At 35.5% G+C, this 26679-nt stretch overlaps 1 protein-coding gene across 2 annotated transcripts in view; it reads right to left on the bottom strand.

The window, feature by feature from the left end:
* Window positions 1-15961: 15961 nt before the first annotated feature.
* Window positions 15962-26679, bottom strand: part of LOC130221547 (intercellular adhesion molecule 1) — a 41613-nt gene continuing 30895 nt past the window's right edge. Inside the window, exons 1-5 of one of the 2 annotated variants that reach the window (XM_056454074.1) lie at window positions 23603-23854; window positions 20816-21079; window positions 20386-20709; window positions 19953-20186; window positions 15962-16202 (exon numbers count right to left, since the gene is read on the bottom strand). In XM_056454074.1, the coding sequence (XP_056310049.1) occupies window positions 16090-16202; window positions 19953-20186; window positions 20386-20709; window positions 20816-21079; window positions 23603-23660 (993 nt within the window). In that variant the 5' untranslated portion in view covers window positions 23661-23854 and the 3' untranslated portion in view covers window positions 15962-16089. Of the gene's footprint in view, window positions 16203-19952; window positions 20187-20385; window positions 20710-20815; window positions 21080-23602; window positions 23855-26679 lie in introns of those variants that run through there. The other variant, XM_056454075.1, reaches the window with a different exon arrangement.

The raw sequence follows: 26679 nt of genomic DNA on the forward strand, positions 1-26679 counted from the left end.
ATTTGTATTAAAGTCCAGTATTGTGATAACCCGAGTGCAGAATCTTTAATAACCTAAAGAACAGTTTTGTACTACAAAGAGCATTTAGTGCAATTGAAAGATCCATAGTGGTTCTTAGAACCATTGATACTCACCATCATGCTGTTTCAAACTTGTATTATTTCATTTCTTTTGATTCCATTGACTACCTGATGACCTACATCAATATTCTTCTTTTATATTTCAGGGAAGAGTCTTAAGTTTTATGGGTTTAGAAAGACATGAGCAAATGATTACAGCAAGTTCTTATTTGTGTGATCTGCCCCTTTAACTGACAGGTTTACCTAAAAAAAAACGCAAGACGCTATCATTATTGACTTCTTCACGACTCTGTGATGAACTAAAATGGCGTTTTGTGCTAAAATGATGCTATAGGAAACATTTCATACCCAGACCGTTCTGTTCAGCACTTACAGCACATTTGTCTGTTTTATCATGAATCTTTTTTTTTATTATTATATATAAAGCAGACATATTTTCCTCCTATGTCATCTCCCTGTAATGGTGTTCACACTGCCTCCACAATATTTGTGGACTATATGTGATGGTTATCACTTCCTATTGTTGTTTTTGAATAAATATTGTATATATTGCAAAACGCCTGCTCGTGCTGCTCCTGTCATTGCTAGCTAACTAGTGTTTTGCTTGAAGTGTAATTCGGGTCACTGCGTGTATACCTGAACTTTGTATTCTGTTGTACCGTGGTAAATGATTATACAGAGACCCAGGGGGGAATTTAATTTAGCAAATGACTAAGTTTCATTAATTGACCATAACTGCAGTAATGTATAGTTCATGTTTTACTTTTATATTAATTAAATGTTTTTAGAATTTCATAACATTGTTAAATGTAAAGTGTGTGTGCGCTTTAATGTTGCTCGGTTTACAACAGAATATGTAATATCAAACAAAATGCCAAAGAAAATCACAGATATGCAAAACTTTCAGGAATTGGTAATTTAGAGATATATAAAATAAAAATATATATGTTATAATTCTAAAATCTGTGAAAAATTCAGCTGTGATCAGCTTTAAAAAATGAATGAGCTTGAGAATTCTCCTTATGATTGCAATCTTTCCTAAATTAGTTTAGGTTTTTTGGTTTGTCTATTTCTTTGCTTTATTTCAATCATGGAGGTTTGCAGTCTTCCACTGTCTATGGTCAACATTTACTTCTACTGCACTTTAGATGATAATAATAATTAATATTGATTCCTTACATTGATATATTTAATTCGATTCACCTTTAATTCTATAGCGCTTTTACAATGTAGATTGTGTCAGATCAGTTTCACATATGATCTTCACAAGATGATAGCAAATTGAAACCGTGTCAGTTCAGTTCAGCTCAGGTCAGTGTGGTTTAATATTCACTACTGAGAGTCCAAACACTGAAGAGCAAATCCATCGATGCGCAGCTCTACAAGTCCCGAACTATGCAACCAGTGGCAACAGCGGCGAGGAAAAAACTTCACCAATTGGTGAAAGTGAAGAATTAAAAAACCTCGAGAGAAACCAGGCTCAGTTGGACACGACCATTTCTCCACTGGCCAAACGTCATGTGCAGAGCTGCAGTCTAGGCGCTGGAAGCTGGACCTCAGAGAAGACTCGTCTGTCACTGGAGCGTCACAGGAATCAGTCTCATGCTCTCCAGGGGGGATTCTTCAAAATGAAGATGACTGAGGTGAAAAACTGGTTATGTATAGTGAGTTGGTATTCATCTGTTCGGCCCGATATGTGAAGCTGATGCAGGACCAGCTGTGATCAGTCATAAGCACATGATCCTCTCAAAATTTGTTTATAAATGAACTGCAATTATTGTCTTGCTTCAAGTCCAAATATCTAAACATTTTTAAATCAAGAAGCATTTTCTAGACAAGTAAAATAATACTCGACTTGAAAATCTTGTTTTATGAAATAATGTCCAAAAAAAAAGTGAGTTTTTTTTTCTTAAAACCAGTGGAGTTTAATAAGTTTAATAAGATTCTAGTTTAATAAGATTATTTTGTTTATCTCACTGGCAGATTATTTAGAAAAGAAAATGAACAATATGTTTTGCTTGTCTAGAAAATGCGTCTTGATTTATTAGAAAGTTTGACAAGACATGAGACACCAAATCTAAGAAAAGCTTCTCTTTTTTGCAGTGTACCTTTGTGAATCTAAGGCTGACCATTCAAGACTAAACGGAAAGAGTCTTCCTCTGCAGCTCACATAAACACAACTGTGAGGAATTACAAGTGAAGCATCTTAAGTGAGAGCAGCTGCTTCATCTCAACTGCAGCATCGATGTGAAGAGGCTGTTATTTCTGTTACTTTACTTTCTGTGGTGTGTGTGTGTGTGTGTGTGCGTTATTTATGTTACTGTTTCTCTTTATTTAGTGCAACATATGTCAATGTAAAAATGTAACAATGTAACAGTTAGCTACCCTGTAAAAAATCCCTGCCTTAAATTTAGTTGAATTGCAATTTGAGTTATCTCGATTTGCATTAGTCAAACTGACAAAAAATATGTATAAGTAACCTTATATAACTATAAAAAAATAAAACTTGGAAAAATGTAAACCCTGATTAACTCGTTAAAATAAGTTTGAGTAACAAAAACATTCATTGTCATGACTTTTTTGACATATGATGTTATGCAGTGTATTTACCCTGGCAGGGACAAACTATATCCACAATCATACAATGAAAATTTAAAATATTTCATACACAGACTTCAGCGCTTTTGGAAAGGACATAACTGCAGGTTAACTATGTTTATACACTGTCCACCCTTTACACAACTCCTCAACTTTTCTGATTTTGACTGTAATAAAGCTATACAAATAAACCTGAAGTGAATATTTCACTTTAAATAAGTTAACATGTCCAGCGGGCAAATAGGTAAATTTCTGTTTAAAGGAGAAGATTTTTCAACATATTTCTAAACATAATAGTTTTAATAACTCATTTCTAATAACTGATTTATTTTTGCCATGATGACAGTAAATAATATTTTACTAGATATTTTTCAATACTTTTATACAGCTTAAAGTGAAATTTAAAGGCTTAACTAGGTTAATTAGGTTAACTAGGCAGGTTAGGGTAACTAGGCAAGTTATTGTTTAAAGGGGCTAATAATATTGACCTTAAAACCTGCTTTTATTCTAGCCAAAAAAAACAAAAACAAAACAAAAAAACAAATAAGACTTTCTCCAGAAGAAAAAATATTATCAGACATGCTGTGAAAATAAAATTTCCTTGCTCTGTTAAACATCACTTAGGAAATATTTAAAAAAGAAAAAAAAATTCAAAGGGGGCTAATAATTCTAACTTCAACTGTGTGTGTGTGTGTGTGTGTATATATATATATATATATATATATATATATATATATATATATATATATATATATATATATATATATATATATATATATATATATATATATATTATATATATATATATATATACATACATATATACACATACATATATACATATATACACATACAGGACTTTCAGAGGTCATCAGGATTATTTGGATTTATCTTCAATGCCTCCATCTTACCCCAGACATGCTCAATAATATTCATATCTGTTGACTGGGCTGGCACATTTACCTTCTTTGCTTTCAGGAACTTTGATGTGGAGGCTGAAGTATAAGAAGGAGCTTCAACCTGCTGAAGAATTTGCCCTCTCCTGTGGTTTGTAATGTAATGGGCAGCACAAATGCTATGACAACTCAGGCTGTTGATGTTGCCATCTACTCTGCAGATTTCTCACATGCCCCCATACTGAATGTAACCCCAAACCATGATTTTTCCTTCACCAAACTTGACTGATGGCTATGAGAATCTTGGGTCCATGCGGGCTCCAATAGGTCTTCTGCAGTATTTGTGATGATCAGGATGCAGTTGAACAGATGATTCAGCAGAAAAATCGAACTTCTGCCACTTTTCAAAATGATCAACTAGAAGTCAAGTTATTATTCGTTGCTCTTACAACTGGGATAGACGACAAGACTTTAGTCAGGTATTTATAATTTTATTGTTCATAAAACTATTCAAAAGTCACAATAAAAATATTCCCAACTTCATGAGTGTCTAATTTATCTTTTTAGACAACTGTGATAAGCTTGTTTCAAGCTAATCTTGTTGGCTCAAAAACAAAGTAGTTCTGGAATTTTGTTAATGATATTTCTCTTTGAACTTGTTGGCACTTAGTATATTTTTTCTGGCACTTGCTCTGGTAATGACTTGTTTCTTTTCTTTTGAAACTTTATACTGTTTGACAGTAAACAATTCAGATGATGAATTTGTCACAGCAGAGTCTAGTCTGATTTCTGTGTGCCAGAGAGAATACGGGATGTTTCACTCTCCACTGTTCAACTCATTAAAATGGATGTGAAGTTCATCAAAGCAACAGAAACACAAATAATCAAAAGTAATAAACACAGAAACTAAAAATGACTTTCAGAACAAAGATGAAGATACTGTGACTTATAGTGTAATGATCTCTTCTGACATTTGAACAAATGCAGAAGGGAATAGGAGAAGAGAAATCAATATGAAGGACACATGAACGAGGTCACATGTGAATCATTATAGTTCCGTAAAACATGTCTGTGAGTGGTGGAAAGAGTACTGAAAATCATACTCAAGTAAAAGTACCAAAAGTACCATCGAGTAAAATACCAAATGTAGTGCAAGAAGAGTAAAAGTATCTGTTGTAAATGTTACTCAAAGTAGAAGTAAAAAGTAGCCCATTCAAAAGGACTCAAGAGTAGTATTAAGCTGGGAAAGGTTGATGCGTCTACATGTAATTTGTGCACGTGTGTGTGTGTTTTAACGTAACATTCAGTAGTGCATTTAGTTATTATTTACAGCCATTTCGGTCATCATACAGTAAAAATCTGTCATCTTCTCATAAGTGACATTCAGTCTAAACAGTCTCTGGGTCATTGCGTGTAAGTATCTTCTTGGACACTTCTAATCGGAGATGGCTAAACTAGGGCCCACGGGCCAAAGTTGGCCCTTTGTATCCTTTGATTTGGCCCCCAGTGGGAAAATGATTGGGTTGAGAAATGCCTTTAACAGAAAGGCATTTGTCATTTCTATTTTAATGTAACCTTTTGTTTGTTGGTTTTATTGTTGAGCTACAAAAAAGCAAACTGAAATTAAATGTTGTGCATGAATCAGATCTTCAAGAAAATGTATATTCTGTCACTTAACGAATACAAATCAAGGCAAAGGCAGGTTCAGCATGACTATAGTGTATTCGACATTGAACTCCATTGTTTGAATCTTTTAAATATTTTTTTATGGTTTTATTGTAATAAGTTCGTAAAATTAATATAAATTTTCAAAAAAACAGAATGCATTAGTAAATACGGTTGAAGTTCATTTATTCATTTTCTTTTCGGCTTTGTCCCTTTATTAATCCGGGGTCGCCACAGCGGAATGAACCACCAACTTATCCAGCACGTTTTTACGCAGGATGCCCTTTCAGCTGCAACCCATCTCTGGGAAACATCCACACACACTCATTCACACTCATAAACTATGGACAATTTAGCCCACCCAATTCACCTGTACCGCATGTCTTTGGACTTGTGGGGGAAACCGAAGCACCCGGAGGAAACCCACGCAAACACACAGAAACGCCAACTGACCCAGCCAAGGCTTGAACCAACGACATTCTTGCTGTGAGGCGACAGCACTACCTACTGCGCCACTGCGTCGACCTACGGTTGAAGTATTTATTTCTATTTATTTATAAATATTAGGAAATAAATTGAGAAATTACCCATTGCAACTTTAATGTAATACAGTTTGCTGTATTTGCTTTCGAGCCACAGCCTCAATCAAGCTTGGATTTTCGCCCTTCATAAGAAAAAGTTTGGGCACCCCTGCTTTTAATGCTTCCAAACAGTTTGCTGCGTGTCTTGAGGTAGTTCAGTATGGTGCAGTTTGATTTCTATAATAAAAATCAGGAATCACAGGACTGATTTTTCTAATCCCCATAGACAGGAAAAAATAAAGTAGTGGAGTAAAAGTACCAATACTGCACTAAAAATATACTCAAGGGAAAGTAAAAGTACACATTTATAAAACTACTTAGTAAATTGCAATTTCTGTAAAAATAAACTACTCAATTACAGTAATTTTTGTATTTATAATTAGTTACTGTACATCACTGATGTCTGTGTAAAACATTACTTTTGAGCGGATTTAGCAGCAAGATTTTGACGATGAAGTTCCCTTCTTGACCAGTAGAGGTCACAAGGTGTTTATTTGTGTTTTCTGGTATTTTACCGCAGAATGACACAAGAAACGCCCTTTCTCAAGACTTTCTGGACAACTATGAAGACTTCTAAAGTATATTAAATTACGTGAAAAGTAATTAACGAGGCCTACTTTTAATTGAAACCAAAAGTTTGGGAGGTGCATTCAAATACCACAGCCATGAGAGCTTGCTAAGTCGCTGCATGGTCAGGCAGAAATTCATTTCGTGAACATTAGAAAGTAGACATAGCATAGTGGTGACCTCGTGAACTTAAAAACCCCCACAAAACATTTATTTCGATTTCAGATGATAGGGTTTTGTTGAACGTGATCCTAGGTGCTTTCCATGACTCGTTTGAAAAGTTAAGGGGATACAGGCTAACTTTACAAACTGAAAATGAAAGGGACATGTGTTTTTGTGTGGCATATGAACGCAAAATGCTGGACACATGTGAAGTGTCTGGTTTCAAGTTTCTGCCTTTCTCAATTTTCAAGTCCCTGGCTTAACTGGACTCAATCATCAAGCTAATAAAGCCCTGTACTGCAAGTACTCTTTGCATGAACTTGATGCAATTGTAAATTAATGCTACTTAAATGCTTGAATTATTGACACTTGTTAAATGCTTGTGAGAATACCATAGTCATATCTGACAAAAAATATCTTAAGGAACGGGCCTGATCGACTCTGGGACAGTGGTGATGGACTCAACACTGGATGCAGCTAAGCCCTCTTCCTTCTCCGCCTTTGTTTTTTATTGAAGTTGGGAGCAGCACTTTGTGAAAATTAATATTTGCCTTTCTGAAACCTTTTAGACACAGTAGTACATCATTACTTTTGTTCTTTAAAAACTGATTTAACACTACATTTGTTCATGAATATTTATATAAATATTTATTTCTTCATTACTTTAATAAAAAGATAAATTTTATTAACATGGTTGAACTTGTGTTTCCTTGCTAAAATGAAGTATGTTTAGAAGTTCCTGGGCCATCTCTGGCCCAGAGACCAAAGCGACACTCAGCCACAACTGCTTTGAAGAGTCAGGGCCAGACGTGGGCCACATAAAGCAAAAACATGTTTAGAAGTTTCTGGGCCATCTCTGGCCCGGGGACCAAGCCGGCTACCAGAACGCTTTGAAGGGTCTGAGCCGGACTTTGGACATACAACAAAAAGTTATTTTACAGGGTGTGGGCCAGAACTGTGCCAGAGTCTACTGTTTGTATCTGTTTTCAATGTCTACGCTAGATTTAGACTGAGGACCCGGCCAGAAATAGGCCGGAACTTAAGCAAGGGCATGGCCCAGAGGGAGGCCAGACATATTGGCTATCTGGGTTGTATACTGCAAGTTTAGCAAGTAGTTATTCCCTGTATACCACAGGTATTGTATTATGGTATATTATTATATTATGATATATTATATATTATTGATATATGATATATTATTGTATTATGTATATTATTTCATGTGCAGTAACAGATGTTGAATTCTTTGGTCACAACAATGCAATTCTGAAAAAGTTGAGATGTTTTGTAAAATGCAATAGAATCAAGAATATGTCATTTCTTGTTTCTCTTTAACTGTTAATTGACCAAAGTAGCCTACAAACAAAAGATGTTTTCTTCCAATGTTTTCACTGAGCAAATAAGCATGTAATTTTAAATGAAATTTTGATGGCTGCAGAACTCTCCAAAAACAATTTAAAATATTGAGGTAAAGGCATTTTTAACAGAGTGACACATCAACTTTGCTTGTGTTTAATTAGTTGGGAGTTGAGAATATACACTAAAAAAGTCCTGGGTTATATATTTTTTATTTATTCATTATTTCTTTTTATCCTATTGTTTTTTTATTATATTATTTATGTATGTTTGTTTTTGTGTATATGATATTTCACCTTATTATTTATATATTTTGTGTATAATTATGTTTTTCTGATCATTTCTTGTTTGGTGAATTGTATTGGTGTGTGATAACATTGGGTTAAACAACCTAACATTTTAGAGTGCAATTGCCCAATCCGATGATTCCAGACTGCTTCTGTTTAAGAGTCTGCAGACGTCGTTGTCTGAGTCTCCTATTGATGTACGGCCAAATATTTTCAGCAGCAGACAGATCTGGACTGCAGCCGGTCAAGCCCGCCAAATTACTTGGTGCCAAAATCGCACTTTTGTAGCATATTAATGCAGGATGAGACTTGATCTAATAACTACAGACATCATTTTTATTGTAGTAATTGTCTCTCCGCTGCAGCTCTGCGGCACGGCGTACGTTTGTTTTGATAAGTCTGGATGGTCCCTTTTAAGGTCGACCTCCATTTCTAGTTTAAAAAAAAGTAATTGTGAACTCATCAGACACATATTGACTGTCTGAGATGAGCTCTGGCCTGAAGAACTGCATAGACCTGATGTTTATCTCTCTCCTTAAGTAACATGTATTCAAGTGTTAGTTGCAGACGATGTTTAGTGACAGGAGTTTTCCAAAGCATTCCTGACCCCAAGTGACTCAAGGGTCGTGCATAAGCTGAGGTTTCCTGCTTTGTCCTAAACACACTTAAATTTCTCTGGACTCCCTGAATCTTTTCGCAGTATTATATATTTTTGGGGGTAACCTCGAATTGTTTGTGATTTTTCATTTGAAATTAAATAAAAATTTGTCATTTGTTTTTTTTTATTTTGATTGAAAACTCTTTAACATGCATGACTAACACAAAATGATCCAGCTTTGCTCGGGATGCTTTTTTCATATACCCAAATGTTCATGTTTTGTCAGTTAAATAAAATGATTACAGAGCCTTCTAGCATACTTGATTCTGATTGGTCCATCAAGGCATTCCTTGGTATGTTATGCTAAAGAGCCTCTATTATGGGTGTTTGAAAATGAGCTTCTATGCAGTATGTAACACAGCACTAAGTGAATGAAAACATCCAGCTGAGGGTTAAATCTGAAAGTACACCGTTTTTAAAACTTTTGATTCTTTAACAAAATAGTCGACTCAGAGTCGAATAAATGAATCGCGTTGGGTTCGGATTTTTTGCCTGAATGTGTCAACAGTGATACATTACATCACCAAATATGAAGTGCCGGTAAAACATGAACTATCTTTCCCTTCAGACTCTGAATCACAGGGCAGATCATGACACAAACATGACGATCAATGGCAGATGAAGATTCAGATCCAGATTTTTCAGATTTTTAATCCAATAACCTACGCTGCGGGATTCAACGGCTGTTTGGTATTAAAAGAAGCAACAGCAGAGACTATTATGTATGAGACTTCATCAGACTTTGACAGGGACTTTATCAGTAACTCTTACAGCTCATATGGACCAGTTTCTTCTTCCTCTGGATCATAACATGTAAGTGTGATTAAAATTGTTGCTTCATTTTGTGTAGTTTGCAAAATATGTGTTTAATTGTTTGTTGTAACTTGTAATCGCTCCGCACGGCTTGTAATCTCTTATTAATTATAGATCAGTGCTGGTATCTCTCAGGTTAAATCTTCATGGGCTATTCAGATATTGTGTCCAAAACCACGTTAAAAATGTGACATGTGCTTCTTCCTTCCTGATTTAAATGAGTCTCTGAACTCGCGATCCTCTGCCGTTTGTCTTTGCTATGACCAGCAATTTTTAAAATAGTTCAATTTTTGCCACTGTGTGGATTAATACTGAATGTGTTGTCACTGTTATTACATGGGGTTAGGTTTAAGAGTAATATGCTGGTGTTTATCTGGTTCCTGCATTGGGCTCTCACATACATTCTGTGCTACTTCACAGCTGTGGTGGGCGTTTCTCTCCATCTCTTGCTGAACCCAGTCGATCAATCACAACAGACTGGGCCATCTGACCAATCACCACAGATTAGCATCACACTATAAGGAAGGGTTTGGGAACAAATGTATCGCTGAACGAGTCATATGGGAGTTGTTGGGATAATTAGGTAAAAAAAATGCATATTATAAGACAATGAAAGTGTTTTTTGATCTTGCATGCATATCAGCCTGTTGTTGAAAACCAAATTATGACTCTTTTAAATGCATAATGGGGGCTCTTAAAGGATAAAGGACATGGTTGTTATGGCAGAAAGACTTGTAAGCAACTTTGACTTGTTACTGACTTTTAGTTGGTCAACCAGCCTGGTTTTAGCCATCCTGGAAAAGCATATAACCAGCCTGCATGGCTAAATCCCCCTAGAATCAGGGTGGCTGACCAGCTACACCAGCATGCATTTTACCTTATTTTGAAAAATCTACTTTAATATTAATGTATTTAGCCTCACGGTCATTGATGTTTTGTAATACTTAAACCTGTGTGTTTCTTTCATATGTTTATATGCTTGAGTGTCCTGGCGAGCCGCATTAGAGCTCTTCCCTGTACACATTTTTGCCATTGTGATCCTACAGGTCAACATAGGAGTCAACAAAAACAACACAGACCCCAGTGAGTGAATGATATCATTTGGGCAATACAGATGATCTCATTTAGTGGAAATTGAGCAAGCGGTATTGACTCTGAACGGAAATGACTAACAGAGCTAATACTTTTGCCCAGACAAAGCAAGTCATGTCTTGTGGTCTGCTGGTCTGTAACTCTAATTGTCAAAGTTATAATCAGTCATAGATACAAAAACAAACTCAAAAAGAGAGACATTTGTGGCAGGAATTATAAATGAAAATACATGCTTTAATGAAATAGCACAACAAACATGACAAGGCAATACATTAAAAACATTTCATGTTTATGTACATTCAACACAATCAGACATGATAAAGTAGTCAGAGTACAAAACCCATTGAAAACACTTTAAAGTAGTCTTTTTCTCCTGTTAACTCTACACAATTAAGTGTATAAGCACTGTAAGCTAGGTGAGTAACTTTCGATTTGGTCCAAAGCAGTGTTTCTCAACCACGTTCCTGGAGGACCATCAGCTCTGCACATTTTCCATGTCTCCCTAACCAAACACACCTGATTCAGATCATCAGCTGATTAGCAGAGACTGAATGACCTGTAATGGGTGTCAAAGACAAAGGAGACATCCAAAACATGCAGTGTTGGTGGTCCTTCAGGAACGTGGTTGAGAAACATAAATTGAATTGTACTGCTCAGACCTTAACAGTTTATTTTGTTACCAGATTTTTTTTGTTGTTTATTTCTGTAGCAAAAATGTGTGCCGTGTTAAACTATTGTTCCCAAGTTCTAATGCAACATCTGTCATGTCAGCTAAACTGAGCATTGACAATTTTACTCCAAGTCCCCATTAATATCTAATCCTGGTGCTAACTAACATTAGAAATGTCCCAAATACAATTGGGCAAGTTACTTTCAAAATGTAATACTATGAGTTACGTGCTGTCATTTTTTGTAGTTACATTACAATAATAATGTCCCAGAAATGTAATGTATTACACTACTTTTGTATTACTTAAGTTACTTTAGTATAAATATACTATATAGTACTATATACTTTACTACAGTTCAAATATATATATATATATATATTTTTATTATTCATTATAGAATAGCTGCAAAAACGAGCACAAATGAAAATAATATGTTCGTGCACAAATGTAGCTATTCGATGTTTATTTCAATGGCACAAAGCAGAACAAATGGAGCATAGACAGCACTTTTTGTGCAATTTTTTGTGCAATTGAGCAGGGTGAAGTGACATCACGGCTTCCAGAATATTTTAGTTATATGTAAAAAATTTTGTTATTTAGTTAAAGGAAAACAGTGGAAACAAACCAGGAAAACAAACCAGGCACAAATGAACTGTGCTGATTTGGAGCGATTTGAGCAACATGGGGTGGAAAGTGACAACGCACAGTTCAGAAATAATACTTAATATCTCAGACATCAAAAAAAGCACAAACGTTCAATTTTGAGGCACAAATCATCACAAGTGTAGCACAGTTTTGGCGAGTATTTATTTTTATGGGGTAACCCAACACAATCTCACGGCTATTCGTAACTTTTTGATTTAGTGGCTAATTCGTATAAATTCGTACGATCTAATTCGTACATTTTCGTATGATTTGCTCATCCCCCAATGATGGTTGGGTTTAGGGGTGGGGTTAGGTGCCACACCTCCTTTTTAAAATCGTACAATTTCGTATGACTGAACTCGTACAAATTCATACGAATTAGCCACTAAACTGACAAAACGTAAAATACTTACGTTTTCTCATGAGATCAGGCTGGGTAACCTTAAGAATTGTCTGTCTAGGGTGAAGTATCCCTTTAAGCTATCATGGCAACCACATACAAGGCATACTGCAGGATCCGCGCCACTAAGAGTAGGAATTATGCAAGCATAAAATTATTTCTACAGAACACTATCAGACCGCAGATTATGATCATTTTAGGCTATACTGACTGCAGTACCCATGTGTGACGAGGTTTATTAATCTAACAAGCACGAACATTACATGAATGAATTAAACTTTGAACAACGAATTGGAGATGCTTTTACTTAAACTTTAGCATTCTAAACTTTCCACATGCTATTTATTTATTTATTTATTTATTTATTTATTTATTTTCTACATCATGAAGATGTAGAGGTCAGGAATCTATTGCTGCATCACAGTTTGCATACTATCCATCTTAAATAGTATTTGAAAACAGAATTTTCCAAAGCGGATCAAATAAATAAACGCGTTTATCTGTAGCTGTATCAGTATCAATGAGCTAACCACAAGAAAACCTTTCCATATATGATTTTCTTCTTTATTTGTAGTGCATTGCGTGTTATGACACATTCCCATTCTCTATAAGAGCACAGGCATGGTTTAATTTATAATGAGACATTTCGTTTTACCTTGTCAATGCTGGGTTTGACAGGGACTTTGCTAATCAACCTAAAATTCGACGAGAAAATCAAACTCCTGCAACAGTAAATAGACACTATTTTACCAGCAGAAGTATTTTCTCTCTCTGGTGCATACAGCGTCTCGCTTATCAATCACTGCATTAACGTCTTCTTCTTAACCCCCCTCCCCACCTCCCCCCGTTGCATTACTTTTACATACTTATAATTTTTAAATTATAAAATTCAAAAAAATTCAAAAAAATTCAATTACTCAATTACAGTAACCCAAGTAAATGTAATTTGTTACTTTCCACTTCTGCAAAGTATCACGTGCAATTATTTGACCCTATGAGCATTATTTTTCCATTGAACTCCATGTCATTAAAGAGAAAAACAAGCGAACACAACCTTCTGCATATGCTGAGTCTTGTTTATAAAACGCGAGTTCACACTGATTTGAATGTGCATACGGTAAATCTACAGCATCCAGACTTGTAAAGACTTTTTTTCTGATGTGACAAGTGCTCAGCACCATGCGAGGCTCTGAGTAATGTACACTTCCTTGTGGCAGACTCAAAGAATTTGGAAATTGGGTCATTCTGTTTATTTCTCTAAATTATACTCACACATTTGAGAAATGAGCAAATATAGGCTGCTTATAAGCAACATTTCATAAATGAAGCCTTAGAAATTGTACGATGCAGTTCATATTAGACCAATGTCAGATTTCATTTTCTTGATTTTCAACAAGATTCATTTGAATGTTTCTGTCATTAGCCAGCAATTTGGTTAGCTATTAAGAAATTTTAATAATCCCAGTTTTAAAAAAATAACAACGTGAGGTTGTTTAATAAACAAGTTGACTTTAGCTATAAAATTACTATAAGTGGATGAAACAGTCCATGAGTAAAAATGTGTAGCTCGAGTAGGTCATCCATTAGTGTAAATGACCATTTACTACAGAATACTGCCTAATTAACACAGACAATAATATAAAAATGTGACCACATAATGGCTTTTAAAAATTCAAATATTACAATATATCAGGGTTCATACATTCACTGTACAGTTAAATTACGAACCTTTCATAACTTTAAAGGGGTAGTCCACTACAATATGATATTTGAAACTTTAGTTGATGTGTTATGTAGCTGTATGAACATAAACGACATCTCTTAATGTAAAACGCTCAAAGCTCAATGCAAAAGGAGACATTGGCTTTTACAGAGTTAGCTTAGCAAAGCCTACAGCGTTCGAAGTTTGGGGACTACAAAAAATACATCTGTGGTAGTGAGATCACAAGGGTTTCCAGTTACGTGCATTCACCATGCGCACACACCCTGCACTGCCAGAGGTGTGTAATGTTATAGCAGAGAAAGCTAAAATGGTTTCTGTTTTGGGGCTTCCAAAGGACACGAGAAAGAGAGAAGTACTTACAGTTTAATTTTAATTATGTTCCAGAGAATTATAAAAAATATATAGCTAGCATTTGACTAAGGAGAGCTTCCAGAATCTCTCCCAGTTCAGGATTCGGCTAAAAACTCCTTCAACTGACGAAGAAGTGGATTTTGAGCCACAACCTGTAAGTATTTTTATTTGTTAAAATTTACCAACTACATGCACATTTTCTAGTGTTTATGGTATGTTGTAGTGAGGATATAAACAAGGATGTAAACAACAGAAAATGCTGTTTGGCACCGTTAGAATTTTAGCTACAAATTCATATTAAACCGCTGTAAACAGCCACAATCTTCACCAGCGCTGCAGTGTCCCTCCAAGTGGCCACTTTCCCTGCGTTTTACATCTCAAATAACAAACTCGCAAAAGACATGTGAACGTTTAATATTATTTACACATGCTTATTCCGAATATATGTGAAAGACACATTACAGATTTTATTTTAGAGAGCAGGCGGTGTGCCTGGTGTGCTTTTCATTTTTCTGTCTGATTCATGCTGCTAACAGCTACTCTGACTGGACTGTTTACACAGCGCAAAAGCTTGTGCTTGTAGGGGCGTAATGTGGTGATGTGGAGCCAATCCACGAATCACAGGACATTATGTTAGCTGACCAATCAGAGCCTCCTGAGGGCAGGCCTTTCAGAGAAACTATAGGAACTATATATTCAAAGTAAGATATATAAAAAAATAACATGATTTTCAACAAGAAGTATGAGCACGCATTGCTTTGCATCTTATAAACACAACCAAGCATTCAAATATACTGTGGACCCCCCCCTTTGAGCACTTTTTGTTGATTTTAACAATTTGGATCACAAGTGATGGAGCAATGAGCACTTCATTTTAGGCCTTTTGATTACTGATCATTTTTGATCTGGCACGTTGCATAGTCAAAGACTGGGTAGACTACTTTTTCTGTCAAAGAGCAAGCGGTAAGCGGCCGAAAAGGTGCCAGTTGCCTGCAAACTTCTGACTAGAACAATCAAGCTGACAAGCCCAAGCAGTACAGACATGTGAATTGGCCACGCATGGACTCAATACAACAAATGGTCAGCAATTATCGAATAACTGAGAGTATAGTGTATTAAAAAAATAACCAAATATACAAATGGATTAACTTTTCATGAATGTGATTCCTTATTAATTAAAAACAGTCTAAATTTAATCATCGTTTAAATTTGGAGTCAGATTACATTTGCAGCTGGAAACAAATAAATAAATAAATAAATTTATTAATTAATTAATAAATAAATTTAATAAATAAATAAATAAATAAATAAATAAATAAATAAATAAATAAATAAATAAATAAATAAATAAATAAATAAATTAATTAATTAATTAATTAATTAATTAATTCTCATAAATAAGAAAATTATTTTCAGAAGAAAAGTCTTACACACAGTTAACCTTCAACCATTCATCAGATTCCGTACCCTACAAAGAACAGTCAAGTTTTTCAGGAGCTCCCTGAAGAGACGTTCCTGCTTTGAGGTTATCTCTTGCAAATTCATTAAACAACAGAGTTTTGACGACTTTTAATCTTGTATATTACATAACAGATGACTGCCAACAGGACTGCCAACACGACGCCAGCTATAACAATAGCCCATATTGTGGTCCAGCCTGTGGGAGAAATGACATTAATGGTTTTACCATCAGATGAATGCATCAACAGCTTCCTCAACAAAAACATGACTCGATTTGATTTATTGCAAACAAACAGCAGCAGTCATCCTGGAACAGCCTGGCAGGAACACAACATCACTGGACGGGTAATTACAAGAGACTATTGTTGAACTGGTTCTTATTTGCATTTGACTAAAGTGCTTGATAAATGATTGAATGTGAATGTGAAGTTTTTTCAAAACAGCAAAAACAACCTGTAGATAAAGAATGAACTTTATGATAAAGCAAAACTAAGATTTAAAGATAATCAACTTGTATAAACATGCTAAAATAGTACAAACACATGCTTGTTTGCATCCTCATTTTCAGGGTTTTTGTTAGGGATGCACGATAGCAGTTTTTTTGAACTGATCTGGTCCCAATACCAAAATTCTGAGTATCGACCGATACAGAACCGATCCCGATACTGTGCAGTTTTAAAGGGCACCTATGGTAAAAATTTACTTTTCAAGCTGTTTGGACAGACATATGTGCATGTATGGTGTATAGACCGACATATTGGGGTGATATAAACACACCCAGTCCTTTTTTTTCAATTTAACAACATAAAAACGGTGGACCAATTGGAGCGGATTTCAGATCGAACTTTACGTAGGAGTGCGGTCCCCCCGCCCACCGAATTGATTGACAGCTGCGTGTATTAACATGTCCCGGTAGTCACGTGTATAATCATATAAACAAAACCAGACGTGCGCAAAGCAAATGAGAATAAAAGGTCTGTTCAGTTCGCTAGGATCATCAATCATCATCAAATGTGATCAAGAGTAAGTTTCACAAGTTTAAAATGTTTTAAAACAGAGCATGTGTGTAATGAATTACAGCGATTTAGCTTTTACTTCATCAGCACAGAACAAATATAGAGGAAGACGCTTCAATCCCGGTTTGTGGACGTTAAATCAGGTTTATTTTGTACATTAATATAACAGATATCCACAATCTAACAGATCACACAATCTAAATAAAACATGATGCTTGCTGTAAACTAGGCTACATTATTAGCTATGACATTGATCTGTTGTAGTCCGGCTTATGTTTCCTTTTTTAATATTAAGATTTTTCTTTGAAATCTATAATAGGCTTCCACTATTGACACTAATCGTTGGTAAAATAATCAGCCTTTTATCAAAGCCTGATATTTTCCTGCAGGTTTGACGCAAACTAAACTAAACTGTCTGAGGCCAGTTTTACTTAATAAGCATTCTGTTATTAACAATCCATCTTGTGCCCGTTTCACTTTTATTAATTTATTAAAATACTTTGACCACAATGAGCCAGGCTGTACTAACTATTCACAGCACTGAAAGTATTCCTCTCGGAAGAATAAACTCAGTCGGAAGGATGAGAGAACAGAAATTCATTGTGAGAATAATTCTACAGAGCGGCGCACATCGCGTCTGTGCAGCCGGTGCGTAAATGATGCATTACTGTGATGCAGTACGCATCCCTCAGGTATCTGTGGACACTTTCAAAACTGAGCAGCACAAAGGGACGAAATCAGCGCGTTGAGAATCTGTCAAATGTATTATCCACTTGTTAAGTCGTGACGTATCAGTGACGTATGAAATACTGTTTCGGGGTCCAAGCCGCTACTCATTTGAATTGAGAAAATATTTATTTATGGCCACTTTGTAGTGCTATCACACCTTAGGGCTCTATTTTGATGATCCATGTGCAAAGTGCAAAGCGCAGAGCGCAAATCCATAAAGGGCATGTCAGAATACACTTTTGCTATTTTAAGGACAGAAAAATCCGCTTTGCGCCGTGGTGCATGGTCTAACAGGGTTGAGCTTATTCTCTTAATGAGTTATAGGTGTGTTTTGAGAATAAACCAATCAGAGTCTCATCTCCCATTCCCTTTCAGAGTCAGTTGTGTCGCGCCATAGCGCATTTGCTATTTACATGGCAGGCTTTGTAAGTGTAAAAACTGAACCCTTCACTAGAGAGAAAACAGTTAAATAGAGCATTTACAGCGCGAGAATGAGAGATGAGCCTCCTCATTATTTACTTTCACTTTCACTCTCGTGGATAGGGAAACATCTTGTACGCAGACATCTATTAGCCTATACATAATTAATTTCGTTTGTTAAGCGCAAAGATTTGTTTCAAAACTATTTCTAAATTCAGTTCTAATTTCCAGCAAATGAATAAATGAACAATAATAACGAAGTGTTTATATATAACGAAGTGAGTTATATCCTAATACACATGCTGTGCCCCATATGGTCTAAAACCTGACAGGTGGGCAAATCTAAGCTTGTTTTTAATAAAACAAATATAAATATGCATATAATAAATAATACTGCTAACAATAACATTATACAAAAGCAAATTGTTGAAGAAGGCATGAAAGTATGGTTTTTATATTTATGTAGGCCAGAAAATAATGTTTTGTAATATTTTAATCCTTTATATTTATATCCTATATATATATATATCCTTAATATTTAAATTATTTTTCATATGTAAAGATATTTGCTTATTGTTGTACATCCTGTTTGTATTAAGTAATGTGTAAGCGAGGCGCATAACTAACGCGCTCTGCGCTGGACTTTAGACTGGCTTTGTTCTGGTCTATGGAACAGTCTATTAAAGTTTCTCAAATTAGCAACGCGCCGTGAAAAAACTCATCGCTTTCTGGCCATCGGATATTAAGCATTGATATTAATATTGCGATCATGAAAGTATTACAGCGCTTTGTTAACATTTATTATAACCATTTGTTGAGTCTCCCCATACAGTTTGATAGAGCGTTTGGACCCGGGAGCATGACGTTACACTTAACAAGCGGATTGAGCCTTTTCTAATTAAAATGTTTAGGTAGGTCTACTTTGTGTATGAAGAGCAGGTAATAACCCTCTCTACTCTAGTGTTTGCGAATGTGTCTGTTAGATCAGTAGATCGCAGCGCAACATGATTTAGAAACGGTAATGAAAACCTTGCTGCAGGTCAAAATGAACCCATTTAATGCAAAACTAAATCCATTTCTCCACTGATTATTTATATTGACAGGAACAAATAATCTTGGAGAAAGTTTTTCCGTGTTGTCATGATCGCCACATGCAGTTTGAATTGTGAATAAATGGAGAATGATTGACAGGCACGGCGGCGGGACATGTAGAAAAATGTAGAAAAAGCAAACATGGGTGTCTTAAGGAGGAAAAATACAATATTAGATGCAGTTGTGTCATCACTCATATTACAAGTCATATCTCTCTGGCCCCTCATTTGGGATGCTTTTCATGAACTGGCTCTATGACAAACTAATTGAATAGCCCTGCCTTATGACCTTCACTGTCTAGGGAAAAACAGATAGAGCTCTCCAATTTCAACTAAAATAGCTTAACTTGTGTTCTGAAAATGAATGAAGGTCTCAGGGCTTCTGAACAACGTTTGGGCAAGTAATTAATAACAGAATGTTCATTTTTGGATGAACTAACCCTTTAAGTCATCATAAATTTGTTGTATTAATAAAGTTGTATTCATTTTTTATTGTTTATGAAGATTTAGTCACAGAGATTATTTTCTTAGCCCAAAACCTAATGGAAAATGCATTAAAAAACAAAAGTTTAATATGTAATTCTTTATGTATATCTATTGACTGTAAAAATCAGTAAATGTGCTTCAAGCTGAGGTAAACATTGCCTGAGGGTGAAGAATCAGATTAGTGTTAATGTAATCAAAACTGACCTGCAGGACTGACGATGAACACTTTGCTGTCTGCTCCCAGATTGTTTGTGGCGGTGCAGGTGTAGTTTCCTGGACTGAGTGTGGAGGACTGGATCACTGAGGAGCTGATCTTCTCTGTCAGATGCTCTGAGTGCCATGTGTACACAGCAGCCGGGTTTGCCTTCACTGTACAGTTTAGATAGACAGCATCACTCTGACTGATCTTCTCTGTTGATATGGAGTGTTTTGGTTTATCTGAGGAGGACAGAGGAACATTTCTCAGCACTACAGCAGACATGTTGAGCAGCCGCTATTAATACATCACTGTGTAACTGATCTTTTTTAATTCATAGTGTACTATATAATCAAATTGTTGATTGTTAATGTGTTACTCATACTCAATAACTCAATGGACCTGAATGAAATTTACAAGTTTAGCAGTAAACAAGCTTACAGTGAACTTCAATGATGAGAGGTTTTGATGTGTTTTTGGGAGGAGGTTGAGGTCCTGCTTCTCCCAGTTTCAGCTCTGTTTCACATCTGTACTGAGCTCCATCATCAGTTCTGTCTGGATGGATCAGGAGTTTAGATGTTTTACTGACTGGCCTTTTGATGGTGTCTGTAAAGCTGGTTTGATTCACCAGAGTTTCTCCTTTGTACCAGTTGACAGTGAGATTCTGAGCAGGAGCCACATTGTGAATGTCACACTGGAGCTCATACTGGTTTCCCTCCATCATTACTTGATTCACAGTGCTGATGGAAACACTGTCTGGAGTCTCTGCGGAGGAAGATTCACACACTCTGATACCTGCAGTCATCAACCTACATTTATTAGAGATTTATCAGTATGAAAAAGTACAGATAATCATAACAGAGAAACTCACTGTAAATAGTGACTGGGAGATCTACTGTACACTGCGGTTTATCATAGTTTATGTAGCATTGTGGTGGCTGTATCTCCCAGTCTGTCATCTGTGACACTCTCAATGTGACCAGACTGGCTTTGGACAGGGGCACTGCTCCCACAGTGGATTCCCATCCCATCCCCTGATGTGTGACAGAAGTGCTGCAGTCAGCTGAAGCTGAACTATTAAACCTCACAACAAGTCTTGATGGGCTGATCTTAAGAGGACATTCAGCATTTATACCTGTTAAACACATTTCAGAACACAGATTAATGTCATACTGGATCCTTTACCTGACACACTGAAAAAAGATAATGCAATTTGATGTTAGGACTTGTCTGGATTGTTAAAAAAAATTATCTGTATTCTTGAATCCTGACCAACTGCAGGTAAGATAAAATGTTTTTGGCTTTAGTAGTTTGTGTCTTTAATAACAAAAGACGTCTTATCTATTCTCATTCAACTTAAAGCATGTTCCTCATGAACACATTTGAAAGCCTTTTTAAAAACAATACAGAATACATTTACATTTTAAATGCATTATTCAGTTATTCTCACTCAATTAATTTGCACTTTTGTATTATACTACAGTCTCAGCCCATGTTTCCAACTTGTTACTGTTTATTTAAGGTATGTTGTTACTGAAACTAAACATTATATACATATATTTAAAGACATGAGACCTGTCGCACAAAACCAGTTGAGCATATTCTGTGTTTCAGGGTAAGCCTTGGGTTGACAAAACTAAACAAACCTGACCTGGTTAAGATCAGGTTAAGAAGATTCACAAAGCTTTATATGAACTTTCTATGTTAACTCTGCACCACTGAAAGTGTGACACATGCAGCAAACAGCCAATCACAAGACACAGAAGAGGGTCTTTTTAATTCATATCTCCCAAGAGATTCAGTGATTAAATTCTCTGTTGAAAAGTAACAGGTATCACTATCAGAAATAATCAATTTAATACTGAAATAAACACTGCAGATGCAGTAAAGTTTAAGAAAATATTAGTATATCTGTGCAAATCAATCAAGCTTTATTTGTTAAAGGAAATGTACATGTGATTATTTAAAAGATAACTTGCAGTCACAGCTACCGACAGACCCCAGTAATGCTCAAGCACAAGCCATGTTATTGTATTTAATTCATTCATTCAGTTTCTTTTTGGCTTAGTCCCTTTATTAACCAGGGATCGCCACAGTGGAATGAACTGCCTCGTATTACATTTAATATTATCTTTATAAGATTAAAGAATAATGCAAAATGGTTTTGTTTCAAGTAGCAAAAATGCCATGATTGGGATACCATCACCTATATATATATATAATAATAATAATAATAGCAGCGATATGTATTATTAGCAGCAAAGGAGCATTTTGACTCAAAACAGCCCAAAAATTCAGACTGATCTCACGGTTTTGTAAGTTTAGTGGCTAGTTTGTATGAATTCGTATGAGTTCAGTCATACGAAAATGTACGATTTTAAAAAGGAGGCGTGGCACCCAACCCCGCCCCTAAACCCAACTGTCATTGGCAAATTTTACTAAATTGTACGAATTAAAATATACAAATTCATATGAATTAGCCACTAAATCAAAAAGTTACAAATTGCCGTGACATAGCGTTGAAAAATTCGAGGTTTGCTCAAACTAAACACAAACTTACCTGGGTAAAAACCCAAACTTGTTTTGTGCAACAGGCTTATTATATCATTTAATCTGTACATTTCTGATAAAGATATTAATATATAAAAAATTATTTAGTCTCATATATATTGCCTCTCTATAAGTCAAGCCCCGAGCCAGGGGGAAAGACGCACCCCTCACAGACAAAGGTCCAGAATTTGTGCCATGCATGAGCTCATTTGTACTATTTTGACTGCTGTGCCATCATAAATAGTAAAAATAATCTATCGAAAAAGGTTTTAAGACCAAGTGGAATCCTCTGTTGGCTGTTGCTGTGGTGTGACTTAATCAGTTTTGGCTAATACTATTATTTTTCATGAGTCCAACATCCAGCTGTGCAAGAAAACATACAATCTGTCGCAAGTAAAGTCATCTTTCGCTACTGTGTTGTTTTTAAACATTTCACAAGTAACTTTTATTTTTAAATCTTGGACCTTATTCTTGAAAGACAACATGACCAATGAAAAGGTGTGAAGCACCAAAAGCTACCCATATTAAAATTAATTTGAATAGTATTTTGACTAATGCTGTTATCCATGAATTTTAAAATGTACTTTTTTGTTATGATGACCATCTAACAATCTATTCCAGCTAAAATAGTGCTTAAAAAGTCACTAAAATACAGTATTTAAACCTAATAATTAAATAGAAGCCTAAATGAGGTCTATAACTGCAAAAAGGTCAATTTTTTTTAAAGAACCACCCCTTTCACCGGGCTGACTACAGGCCTATCCTGTGTGTCTTTAGTTATCTGAACTCTCAAAGGGCAAGAATAAACACATTGGAACACATTTGTAGAAATATCAATATCAAAATGTTTACATTAAACACACAGTGTTGTCACAGCTGTAACTGCATTCATACAGATCCAACGAACAAATGCACTGCAGAATACTTGTTAGTAATACCACGAATCATATCACACGCGTGAGGTTACAGTAGCCTAAATATAGGGTACAGTAATGAAATAGTTTTCGAACTCAAATGACAGCATTTTAATATATTACTTAAAGCATATTAAGGCTAACAATGCTTTCACTACACGTAGCCTATATGTAGAATAAAAGTCAATACAAACCTTTGACTGTCACAAGCAGTGATACCGCTGAGAAAAGTCCCAAGAAACACTGAAGCATGTTGTAAGTGTTCAAGAACCTAAAAGGAAATAAACACTACAGTCAAATGTATCGAGTGACCGTTTAGTCGCTGCTCCACAAAACCGCACACAAATCACGGTAAAATGATTCTATTTCGTTTCCCATATGGGTTTTCTTCAGTCAGAAGCACCTACAGTAGGATAATTATTTGGGCATTTCACGCTGGATAAAGTGTTACAGATGCGGCAGCCTACAGTACACGTTGACAAGCGCAGCGAGGGCGTGGTTATCATTCTGCTGCGTTAGTCGTATTCAGATCATAAATGCTTGCTCGCTCAGAATATATGTGTTGTTTACATATGTGCGTCAATCATAGGCTACAGTACGTGCGAGAACCGTACACGTTATGAAACGTTAATTTCTCTCTGTATAGCCATTTATGTATTCTGTATTAATATTAATACGTACCACGTGTTGTTTACATGTAGCTCTACATCAAAGGTATCAGTCCGTGTTAAGGTTTTTAGTTGGAACTTATTTTTCTGTCGGTATATCAATTTAATATAATATTTATTAATACATTTATATATTTCATGTTTATATTATAAAGCTATAATACACATTTTATATATTAGCATATTATACATTATAGCTTCATATTGTAGAAAATATTTTGACGTAAATACAGCAGGCAAATATAATAGGTGTTTTATTTTAACGGTCACCAAATTCTTGTACTCTCTTTTAATTCCCTAAAACCACTGTTGTGTTGTCCAAATTCTCTCTGGTGGTGTTTAATCTCATTAGTTTTGTATTGTAGCAACTTTTTTGAAATAAAACAGCAACAGTAACAGAAATAAGCAGATTATCAAGGAAAGTATATGAAAAACACAGCATATGATGAGTTCAGATGCTAAAACCTTTAAGTGCCATCAGAGGCGCAAAAATGGGGTATGCAGTATATGCAGTGCATAGGGGCGCCGCACATGGGGGGGCGCCATTGTGCCAAAACTATTTTTGAAATGAGCCTTTTTAAAAGTTTCAAATAATATTGAATAAATAAATATATTTGGTAAAAAAAAAGTTTATTTGGCATTTTATACGAGTTTAATATTGTATTTTATTAAATAAAAATAATATAATACCACCCCTCCCCCTCCGTAGACCAGTTGATTAATCCGTTATTCAGTTACAGTCACTTGTTTAAAATGGAGAGAAGAATGAAGAGGAGTGGTGCCCAAAATAGAAAACGAAAAAAAGAACATGTAAAACAATGCCTTAAAATGAAATCTGCTATGTCAAATTGGATAATCAGAGATTGGTAAGCTTATACTATTATTAACATACTATTATTCACCTTCTGTTTTTGGGAAATAGTTCATAAATCATAACCGCCACCTAGCCTGGGCTTTACCCAGGGCCGGAGCGAGCTGAACTGGCGCTTTAGGCGAACGGCGATCACGCCGCCCTCAACCCGTAATGTTAAGTGAAAAAGAAAGTTACCGGTTCGCGAGGACCGGGGTGTTCGCTGACGCCGCCTATTCACCTTATTCTCCGGGTACGAGCGGGCGCAGCCATTTGAATCATTTTGGCTCGAAACTTCCGCTCTCATTCACTTCCATTCATTTTTAAACGTTAAAAACAGCTCGTTTTGCTGCTTGATGCTGCAAACTGATGTTTTCTTATTATATTATTCTACTTTGTCTGTATTGTCATGCAAACACTTGTTTGTGGAGTAAGTAGTTTGACCGTTTTCTGCCGTTTATTATTCCTAGTCATTTCTCCCATAGGCGGCTGAATCGGAAGTTCTAAAACAATCGCAAAAACGCGCGCAATGCAGAAGGCATTGTAGAATAAGGTCAATACTGTAGGTCGCCTCTATAGACGCGCCGTTCCTGCTTTTACCAAACGTAAGAGCAGAGGAGGTGGTTTTGTCCAGGCAGGGGGACAATGATGCACGATCACACCGTGGCTGCGTCCGAAATCGCATACTTCCATCCACTAAAGTATGTAAAAACAGTATAATTCGATGGGCTAAATACATATACCTGGCGTAAGTCCATGTGACTTTACGGTAGACGTTTGATAGTCGCAAATAACTTTTTTTTGTGAAGCATATAACTGACAAGCATACTGGGTTATATGTAAAAGTCATAAAAATCAATCAATAAAAAATACATTACATATGGGGAGATCCATCATATTTAAATAATTAGATTGTACAGATTATTATTTTTATTATTATTATTAGAAAGGTTTTATGGCCTTCTTGTATCTTGTAATTGAGGTCAAATAATTATAAAATATTTAAAAATCTTTACAGAAAAAAATAAAGGAGGAAGTTATAGACATTACTTTAACCTGTATGTGAAATTTCCCAAGAACAATTATCAACTTCAGAGCAATATTGAGTGTATTATAGCCAGTTTTACAGTTAAAAAAAGAAACATGCATTCGTTATTTTGTAAAATGAATTAAAAAGCAACCCTGAAACCTGTTTACAAAAATCATCAGAAAATGTACAAGTACAAAATAGATGTAAAAGACTTTCAGGCTCAGTGTTACAAAAAGAACATTTGTCTTTAAAATTTTAATACATATATTGCAGGGGTAGAACCTGTGTAAAAAATTACACAGCCAGAACACTTATCTATGGACTTCTTTTATTTTTGTTTGTATTGTGTGTGTTTAGATGTGTGGTCTTGGTTAGCCCTGCATCCTCACAAATTTTGTTATACGTAAACTCTTAGGGGGTGGGGGCGCAAAACTTGATCCCGCATACCCCTCAGTAAATGTGCAGTTGCGCCCCTGAGTGCCATCTGAAATTTTCGAAGTAATTTCCCTTTTATGTCAATTTATACGTTATTTTCTTTGCCTTTAATCTGAAATAAGTGAACATAAATAAAGAAATCTCAGAAAAATTGTAATTTGAGAAGAAAATTTCAGATGGCACTTTGAGGTTTTTGCATCTGAACTCTTCATGTTTGAAACCTTTTCACTTATTAATCCAGTTTATTTTCTCAATAAGAGGAAAAAGATTTATTTTGATTTGGATGCT

This window comes from Danio aesculapii, chromosome 3 (assembly GCF_903798145.1).
Source record: "Danio aesculapii chromosome 3, fDanAes4.1, whole genome shotgun sequence".
NCBI classification, from domain to species: domain Eukaryota; kingdom Metazoa; phylum Chordata; class Actinopteri; order Cypriniformes; family Danionidae; genus Danio; species Danio aesculapii.